A 10,286-nucleotide genomic window follows, 5' to 3' on the forward strand; every position below is an offset into this window, starting at 1 on the left:
GCTGCACTCCAGCCAGGGCAACATAGCAAGACCCCATCTCCTAAAAAATTTTTTTTTGAAATGTATATATCATTTGACTTAGCAATTACTTCCATTAATTTATCCTGAGAAAAATGGAACAAGTACACAGATATATACATCGTATATAAGGCTGTTCACTGTAGTATTATTTATAATACTGCAAATTGGAAATATTTAAATGTCTATAAACATGGAATTGGTTACTAAGTTACAATGACATACTACATGAGAATAAAAATTATGATGAAGATCTATGTTCACTGCCGTTAAAAGATATGCATGCCTCACTGTAAAACAGAAATTTTATATACAATCTTATATATAATCTGTTATATGTAAAACATTAAATAGTATATTTTGACAGAAATGGTTTTAAGACATTAAACACTATTAGAAAGCTTCTTTTGGAGTTTGGGGAAGGAACTCTATATTCAGTGTATGCACTGACTATAAGCCTACCTTCACAAACTTTAAAAAGAGAAAGAAATATGTGTAAAAGTACTAAGGAAATAAAGCATTTCTATATTTCTTCAATATTATGAACATGTTGGGAATATTAGGAAGAATGTTCACCTAAACACTGATATTGTTTTTGCCTGATTTATAGTGTTTCACATGACTTTTATGTACTTTTATGTATTAAAATTTCTCTAGCTTATATATTTTTTTATAATGAGTATCATTTTAAGAAGCAAAACAAATCAGTAAGGACATTTTGTGTTTAAAAATGTATGACACTTCTAGATACACCATTTCTCTGGCCAGCTGAAAACTTTGACTTATGATAGAAAGTAAAAAAATTAGCATATGAACACTCATTCTAGAAAATGTGAGGTCATTCTGGTCTTGACTGTAGCCTCCCAAGTTAGGTCTGAGCTCGAGTTGCTGCCAGGTGTTCTGTGCACTCCGGGTACTACGACCAACTCCTCTGACTTCCCAGGTTTGACCTCTCCCAGCAGCCCCCAGGCCGTGGCGCCCTGATGGCTGGCTGCTGGAATGCCCCAGAAGAGAAGCATCCTCCCAGCACTGCACAACATCCTCCCCGGCTGGGCAGCACCGCCTGAGCCACTGGCCCTTTGTTTCAGCCCTGGGACGAGTCAATGTGAGCAGGAAGCACCCCCAGCACAGGCCCGTGGTGAGTCAGGGGAAGCAGGACCTAGAGCAGCAGGGAGGGGCCACCTGTAGGTGGCCGAGAGCCAAGCTGGGCTTGAGGACAGCAGGCAGAGAGGCAGCTCTCCCAAGGACAAAAGTTGCAAAAGCATTTCTACTCTCCATGACTTCAATGTTCAAATGCTTGTCATCCTCCCCTAGCCCCCAGATGTGTTATGCCCAGACACCCACTTAGAGAGAAACGCTTATTGGGAAAGAGTCAAACATATCACCTTAATCTTTTCATAATGGGAAAGGGGTTAACCGAAGTCTTTTTACCTCACACGCCTAATATGTAGCCTGGTTCTAGGGCCAGGACTGCAGGCCTCAAACAGTCTCATTTATTTGATCTGAAAAACAGAAAACTAAACACCAGACTCAGTTGACTTTTTTTTTTTTTGGTGGGAGTTGGGGGTGGGAAAGAAGGGGAGAGAAAAATCAGACTGAGTTACACAAGACTACAGAGCACACTGGAGTCAGTAAACAGTACATTGGACATACAAACCTCCACCGGTTAAACCTTGAGCAAGTGAGTGAGCCTTAGTTTTCTCATCTACAAAGTGGAAATAATATCTGTCCTTTCTATTTTGAATGATTGGGGGAGAATAACATTGACATAATGCATGTAAAAGTGCTTTGTAAATTGAAAGGCACTATTATTTCATCACTGGTGTTTGGAGAAGAATCACTTTATTATACTAAAGACAATGTACTTGCCCACAGCTGGGTACACTGTAGAAACTTAGCAAATGTTTGTTGAGTTGTCTGGAGAAAAACAGGACCAATAACTTCAGAAAAATAAAGCAGAGACTCAGTATGGGAAAGCCTGAAAAGACGATCTATTTCAGAGTTAAAAAAAATATATGCTAGCAAAAAGCAGAAGGCAGGAGAGACCTTGTCTCTCACATGTTATTTTATAAGCACAAGACAATCATCTTCAGGAAAGTGAACACATGTTGAAGAAAGGCAACGACATTGTATCTATAAATTATCAATCATGTGGGGACTGCCAAGGATTTGTTCTTGGTCACAAAGTTCAACCGCCTTCTATTTTTCCCCAAATAAATTAAGAATATAAATCCAAGGCAAAACCACAACGAGTGACAATGTCAATTCCAGCAAAGGTTTGGAATTCAAAGTTAAGCCTCTCACAAAATATCTGGCTTGTCCTCTTAACTACAGAGAATTTTACAGTTTCACAAGGCAATGTATTAAAATGCTTACAGTCAACTTGATGAAAAAATCAAGACCCATCACACTAAAATCACATTCTAGCAACTCCTCTGGTGTCCAAAATATAGAAATTCTCATTTAGTTTCCATGATCGTGAAGGAAGGAGAATTTTCTGATAATGGATATTTACCCCTTTGAGTACCAAAAGGCTTTTTTTTTAAAAAAACTGTTCTAGATATAAATCTTGAAACGTTATTTTTCATACTTCCTTGTTTTGTTAAAAGTCTCTTAATCTGATCTTTAAATTTTATTTTTGAGTTTTTCAAATTACTAGCAACTTTTTTTCCATTTCAATAGATTTAGGGGGTAACAAGTGTTTTTTGTGACATGAATGAATTGTATAATGCGGAAGTCAGGGCTTTTAGTGTACCCATCACCAGAACAGTGTACATTGTACCTGACAGGTAGATATTAATCCCTCAACCACATTTCATCCTCCCCCTTCTTAGTTTTCAATGTCCACTACATCACTTTATTGGCCTTTTCTTTTTAAAGCAATCTATATAACCATATATTACCACCCTCTGCTATTTATAGCTATGCCCCCAGGTGTCAGGTGTCTGTCCTGTCCATGGTGATTCTAGACTGCTGTATTTTAATTCTTCCACCTCCTAGCTCCCAGCAGCTATCACTTCACCAAATTCATCAGTGTCATTCCCACTTACTGCCTCATTTGACGCTTAGTTCAAGTCTGGGGCTCCAAGGGGCTCCCCACAGAGGAAAGTGCATGGGCTATGTGAGGGTCCCCAGCTGCTTTAAAGGCTGGGTGGCTTAAAGTACAGCTTTCAGCCAAGTGGGGACCTTCTACATAACCCCATTTCAGACACAATTGTTCTTACCTCCGTAACTGTAGAAAGTATCTTTTTCTCTTGTTCCAATGACTGTTCCCAAGATATCTACCTGTTTTATTGGATGTCCATTGTATAAAAATATACCTAAAATTAAAAAAAAAAAAATCAAAGTCTATATAATGTATGACTACATTTTCTGCTTCATTAAATGTTAACTCAGGGTGGGGGGGAGGGTGAAAAATCAGTAGCATGCTGTTTACTGAAATTCCAGACTTTAGAATCAGCCCTTAACAAATGGCAAGTCCCAAGAAATTCAGATGTCTTTTCCTCAAAGGTCTTAAGTAGAAAGCTTGGATTTAAAGAAGCCTGTACTAGTACAAAAAAGAGACAATCAGCATTACCCAACTAGATTTCGTTAATTTGCTCTCCACTTGTGAAAGTGAAATGTACCTCCGTGTGGAATGCTTACAAGGGGCCCGAAAACAGTCATTACAGGATGGGACCAAACACAGTGTTGTACTTTGAATGACTGGAAAAAGGACAGAGAAAGAAAACCGTGAGAAAGGTTTCTTTGGCATGTTTTAACAAGTGCTTTTCTAAGAAACCAGTCATCATTTCTTTGAACTGGCAATAGAATTTTTTTTAAAAGATGGTAAGTAGGTTACAAAACCCTACTCTTTGGGGCCAGCAGATTACAACTCAAAAACTTCTCCTTTTAAAACTCTATTTTCAAAACCTAGAGGACAGATGCCAGCACATAAGTTCCTGCCAGAGGAGAAACCTGAGAGGGGGAAGCTACCCACTGACACCCAGAGGCCTTTTGCTGACTTGGGGACAGGACACAGGCAGAGGGACTCCTGGGGGCTGGGGGCGGTGAGTCCCTGACGGTGCCAGGGCTGTCCTGGCTCCTGCAGAGCTTCCCTTCTGCCCCAGCCCCACCCCAACATCCTCACCTGAGCTCCCCGTTTAAGCTTAAGCTGCTTGTGCTGTGTTCCTGTCACCTGCAACTCAGCAGTCTCTGCCTAACAGCCGTTTGAGCCCCCTTTCACCCTTATGATGGCTGAATTCTTCACTTTCAGAAACAGGTTATCAACTTTTAAATGGCGATTTCCTTTTTAAATAAATATATGAATTGTAAACTTGATCACTTCAGGTATTTGGCCACCTCTTCCCCTCACCACCAAGCCTGGTCAGAGCCTCTATTCTCCCCATCCATGGGGGGCCCTGCGGCCTGAACCCCAACACCCTTCAGAACCCCCAGATTGGCCTCTGCAAGTGGTTCTGTTTTCCTTACAGACAAAGGAACTGGGGAACAGTCGCTTAAGGCAGAGTCCAAAGTACAGAGGAGCAGCCTTGGTGCCTCAGTTGGACAGAGAGATGGTAGGAGAGTGAGATGTGGCTTGAAGAAACAAAAGGTGGCAAATTTAGCCAAAGGCAAGACCCGCTCCCTCCCCAGAGGCACACCTCTAAAGATGTCTTGGTGATTGGAGACCAGTGCCAAGGTGATCTTGGGGAGCATGAGCTGAAGATAGCAGGGCCACAGGAGGGAAGGAGCTGGGTCACTGTGTCACCCCAAAGGAGAGCTGCCCCATCCAGGAACACTTGGATTGAATGAGGACAGAGCAGCTGCATAGAAAATCCATGAAATTTTAAGACCTGGCCAGTTCCAGTTAATTTTTCCTGAGTTCTCGCAATTGAAATCTAGGTCTCTCCCACAATGCTGCTGGTGAGACCCTTCAGTCCTCTGCCCCTGCTGCCTGCATTTACCAAACACAACAGGGACGGGGGCCTGCAGAGGAGGGAGATCCTTGTGATATGTGTAGGCAAGGTCAGGCTTCCTTGTGGCAGAAGCAAACTTAAAATCAGGAGAATGAGCCTCACCCAGGGATGCCCTCCACTGAAGCACCCCCCACCACAACGCCCTGGCGAGCTCACATGCAGATCAGGGGTGAGGCACAGCGCTGCTTCGGTCCTCTAGGTTTAATGCTGCAGGGCCAGGTGCGGCCTACTGTGGCCCAAGTTCCAGGCTGATCCCTGGCTGCAATCAGCCCTTTCTGCTCCCCTAAATGCACTATATAGGTAAGGCCACTTTCTATTGGCACACCGAGCAGAGCAAAATCGGAGAACTATTTTCTAGAAACTGGCTGGCCTCCCCTTCCCAGCCCAAGTGATGGTCTGTCCTGGCTATCAGGTTCTTGTCTGGGTAGACATGGAATCCTCTACAAGGTCAGTGTGGCCCACAGTGCACTGGCCATCACAGACGGTGCTGCAGAGCCATTCAGACACATGGAGGACTTGCTGCCTGCCACCCACATGTCTCTCCAGCTGGTCCTGGAGCAGGAGGGTGCTCTGCTGGTGATGTCTGAAAGTCCCAGAACTCTTCGGGTCTTCCTGGGAGATCCTGCTATGTATGACTGTGGTGGTTTTAATAACAAAGAGCTGACAAACTTCAAGATGGGGAAAAGAGCTGCACAAAAGGTGTTCTGCATGGGCTGAAGTCTATGGAAAAGGCAGTGAGAAAACTGGACTAATGGCACCAGCCAATGAAGTCCTCAAGTCACCTGTAATGGAGGCCAGTCCTCTGATGCTACAAACTCTGTATTTGACAACACTTCATAAAAATCTGAACAGGCCTTCACTTGAGGACACAGTAGACTTTCTTAAAAAAGGACAGAAAAGCGAGCCCTTGTAAACTTTCATCTCACAGACTGACGACAACGGCTCGTCTTCAAGGACAAATAGGGTCACCCGAGGATGCAACAAAATCCTCCCAATCCCAAGTGACTGATGCAAGAAACATCTTAAAATCATCACAGAACAATGGAGAACAAGTTCAGAAAAAAAAATAACACACGGTTCGAATAAAAAAACTTAGAAAAATCAATAGAGGAGGAAAAACACTGCTTAAAAATACAGAAGAAAGCTCTCTAAGTATATAGAAACATGAACTACACGTATCAGATGCACAGCCTCTGCAAGAAGATGGAAAAAAGACATGGAAAAAAGAATGAGAAGAGAATCACTTTCTCCTATCAGAACAAGATCCCCTTCCACGAGAAGAGAGCTGAAGAAAGTTGGATGGCAACTCTGCTGACAAGAGAACGCTCGATGAGCTCAGAAAATGATCACAACAAATACCAGTGGCTGTTCTGTTCCCGTGGTTCCACGTGCAGCCCACAGAGGCCTAAATGTCCTCTGGACCATCAGGTCCCCAAAAAGGAGGACCAACCTGTGACGGTTCAGGGATCCAGGGTCACCGGCATATTTGATTCAAGCTTTCAAGCAGTCGATCCTGAACATCCACAACCACAGCAAGACATTTGCCTATTTTCTCTTTTAAAAAGTACTTTTGATTGATCATTTTAGTTTAACTGTTATTATTTGATATTATAATTGCTCATACTTAAGTTTGATAGTATTAAAATGCCTACTATTTTTCAAATATATGTTTATTTAATATAATTCTTATAAACATATTATTTCTATTTCATTGTACCCACTAGAATGATGGGTGTAAGTATTATAGCTAATTTAAATAAAAGTTTCATTATTATTTAACCCATTGTTAAAGTTTAACATGCATAGCGATCTATAAAACAATAAAGACCACTTCTGTAGGTTGTGAGCTGTTATTAAAAATGAATTGTTTTTTTAAATGAAAAAAACCCCACGAAAACCTAAACACTACCACCACCACAGTCAAATTTATCGATATTTTTTATTAGTTCACCCTAAATTCAGGTTTAGGGGAGCTGACATTTTGTAATTATTTGCATTTTACAATGCAATTCTGACACTAACTACCTAGAGTTAGGTCAAATTTCACAGGTTAAGGACAGTCCCCCACAAGACTGCCCTCACTTCAGTAAAGTCACTTCTCACTAGCCCAAATTTGGTGAGGATCCTCAGGCTATCTGCACTACTGACCAGCTGGCTACAAATCTGAGAGTTCCCAAGACTCCCTCAGGTCTGGTAATTTGCTAAAATGACTCACAGAACTCAGGAAGGGGCTATACTTATGATTGTAGTTTTATACATAAAGGGTACACATGAGGACCAGCCAAATGGAGAGAAGCACAGGGCAAGGTCTGGGAGAGTACAAAGCTTCTGTGTCCTCAGGACACATCACCCTCTGACACATCAGTGTATGATTACCAACCAGGGAAGCTCGTCTGACCCCAGTGTCAGTTTTTACTGGGGTCTCATAATGTAGGCACGATTAACTGAATCATTGGACACATGACTGAACTCAATCTATAGCTCCCCGCCCCCCACCCAGTCCTGCGTAGGACTGATATAACCTGGCTCAAAACCCCAACCCTTTAATCAGATAGTCTATCTTTCGGGCATGGACAGCCCCTTCCCATCCCCACAAACCCCCCACCCCATGTCCTGAAATTACCTAGGGGCCCCAGCATGAGATACCTCATTAGCATAAACTCAGGTGTGCTTCAAGGGGCCAGCATGAATAATGAAGACACTCTTATCACTCAAGAAACTATAATTTAGAGGGTCCCCGAAAGAACCAAGGGCAAAGGCCAGCCAAATTCTTTATCACGCAACATATTTGTTTCATATTTTATCATTTTGGGGGTTTAACCTTTGTTATTTTGTTTAAGACATTCTTTGCCATTTAAAGATTCCTAAATTTTATGCAGTCAAAAGTTTTCTCTTTACGGCAAATCTAACCAAACCAAACCCAACAACAATACAAAAACCTAGACTAGTGGAATTCCCCACCCCTTGGAAGCCTATGGTGTAGGCTAAAGAAGATGACTCTATGAAATGATGGCTGATGTCTGCTTCAACCATTGAGTTTTCATTTTAAAAAACACATTAAAAACATTCTCACCAGTGAAAGAGCAAAGGCAAAGATCACTGGTCCCTGTTTTCCTTGGTTTGTTTTTAATACATCATAAAGTCCCTTGCCCACAGGAAGAGTTAAGCTCCTATCATGTCCCTGACACTTGCGTGCTCACCCACAGAAGATCTTTAAGCAAGGCTGGCATTTGGTGTCAATTAATTTCTTCCTGAGGAGATGAACTATGAAGAATACCAGATTGTTCTGGAAAATGGAAAGCTGTGGAGGAGGCTGGCTGCCTTCCAAGGGAAAAAACAAAACAAAACAGACCATTTCCAACAATAATCAGGAAATAAAGGTGTGGTGAAAAATCTGCACAAAAGGCTAGAGTGTAAGGTCATCCAAATATATTTGTACATAGAGCTGGAAACAGACAAAACCTCATCTCATTAAAAATGTGGACACTTGAGATTCCTGACTACTTCTGACTCATAGCTTGCTATTCAGAAGGCGCTTCACTGGAAAGCCTTACTCAAAATAACAAAAAGAGTTTAACCAAACTTCTCAACTAGCACAGTAAACACGTGATGATCCACCCACAGCTACGTGAATTATTTAAATCTACCCAAACCTGAATTTGTTGTATTTTTAGGTATGATAAGCTTGTCGTTAGTAACCCCTACTCTCATTTAAAAAAATTCTTTTAAACTTCACATTTATAATGCCTTGTTGCTTCACCTGCTATTTCTTGAGGGCTCGCTACATGCCAGGCACTGCTCTAAGCGCTGGGATTAAAGGTGAACAAGGCAGATGATGTCCTCCTTCTCAGGGAGTTTATAACATTTTGATTCTGATTAATTCAAAACAAAACAAACCCTCACAAGAAAATCAGGCATGGTTAAGCCCCATTTTTACAAAGAAGAAACCTAAGCTTTACAGAAGATGAGTCATACGCGCAGCTTCATGCAAGGCGAGTCACATGCTCAGGCCAGGTAAGTGACAGAGTTAGGCAAAGGAGCCAGGCCTAGGAATGCCTGGTCGGGTGATCTTTCCACCAAGAGCAGGTTCCAAAAAAGACAACTGAACGGTTTTAAATATGAAAGACCCCAAACACAGGTAAAAACATTCCTCATTACAAAGGTTACACCCCAAAACACCTATTAAAAAAAAATTAATCTGTTTTTACCTTACAAAGAAATGAACTCTTTCGAAGGTCCAGGCTAGGTCATTTTCAAAGCCTGCAGCAGGAAAGGCTCTCCTGAAAGCCCCTAATCCCAGCTTTCTGCAACTTTAGGGGACAGAGCCCAGGCCATCCATCATGCTGAACAGCCACATACCTGGCACCTGGCGGGACTCCTTTAAATCCAGGATGTCCTTGACGTAGAGTTTTGCAAAGGCTAGAAACACAGGATCCAAACCCCACAAGAGGGAAGGGGTCTCCTCTTCACACTGGCTGGATTCAGACTGCATCAGGAGGCTGGGCTGTGGCTTCCAACCAACCCTGAAAGGATGTGTATCACTGAGTCAAGGATCTAGATGAGAGACACAACGATCAGGATGTGAGGTGTTTAATGCGGGTGAAACTGGCATGGCCCCCCAAGTTGCTCCCAGGTGGGCGTCCGGATTCGGGGGGAGAGGGGGTAAACCCAAGGGTCCAGGGCCCAGTCAAACGCTATGCCACGAGGCGTGGGGAGAGGCGTTCCTCGTGCGAGGACCCGAGTTCCTCATGGCTCGCCCATTATTCTCCTTCCCCAAAAAGACCAACTTCGAAATGGCTAAACACCAACTGTTCACTTTGGGGAGAAACGTCCATACGGACGTACTCTGAAACCGCTTTATATGGGTGGGGTCCAGGGAGGAATGGGCGCCTTCGTGGCCACGCACGTGGCTGGGGCACGGTGGGTGGGTCTGGTTGTCGCTCTGCCTCTAGACCTTCCGCTTTTCGGGATGAGCCGAGAAAAAGAGGAAAAAGGAAACAACAACAACAAAAAAATGGGCCCGCCTGAGGCCCCTCCCGCCGCCGGCAGCTCCCAGCAGCGCGCAGCCCCGTCCCTTCCGGCTCTCGGAGCCGCGCGGAGACAGCCCCGCCCAGCGCAGGAGCTCTGGCCTCTGGAGTTCCGGCCGGCCCCCTCCCATCCCGGCACCGCCCCGCGCGGGGGACTAACCCAGGGTTCCCCGCCTGCACGGTTCCTTCCTGCGGTCGCGCTTCGCCACGGCTCCGCCCAGCCCGCCGAGGCCCCGCCCCATCCTGCGCCCCGCCGAGGCCCCGCCCCAGCCCGCTGAGGCCCCGC

General features: G+C 43.9%; 1 protein-coding gene across 3 annotated transcripts in view; it reads right to left on the bottom strand.

Annotated features, from left to right (window-relative positions):
• The window catches only part of OBFC1 (oligonucleotide/oligosaccharide-binding fold containing 1), a 38,525-nt gene extending 28,533 nt beyond the window's left edge, over positions 1-9,992 (bottom strand). For 2 of the 3 annotated variants that reach the window (XM_012661644.1, XM_012661642.1), the window contains exons 1-3: positions 9,819-9,992; positions 9,333-9,527; positions 3,243-3,338 (exon numbers count right to left, since the gene is read on the bottom strand). In XM_012661644.1, the coding sequence (XP_012517098.1) occupies positions 3,243-3,338; positions 9,333-9,465 (229 nt within the window). In that variant the 5' untranslated portion in view covers positions 9,466-9,527; positions 9,819-9,992. The remainder of the gene's footprint in view (positions 1-3,242; positions 3,339-9,332; positions 9,528-9,818) is intronic. The other variant, XM_012661643.1, reaches the window with a different exon arrangement.
• Between the last annotated feature and the right edge of the window lie 294 nt (positions 9,993-10,286).

This window comes from Propithecus coquereli, unplaced genomic scaffold (genome assembly GCF_000956105.1).
Source record: "Propithecus coquereli isolate 6110/MARCELLA unplaced genomic scaffold, Pcoq_1.0 Scaffold73, whole genome shotgun sequence".
Classification (NCBI taxonomy): Eukaryota; Metazoa; Chordata; class Mammalia; order Primates; family Indriidae; genus Propithecus; species Propithecus coquereli.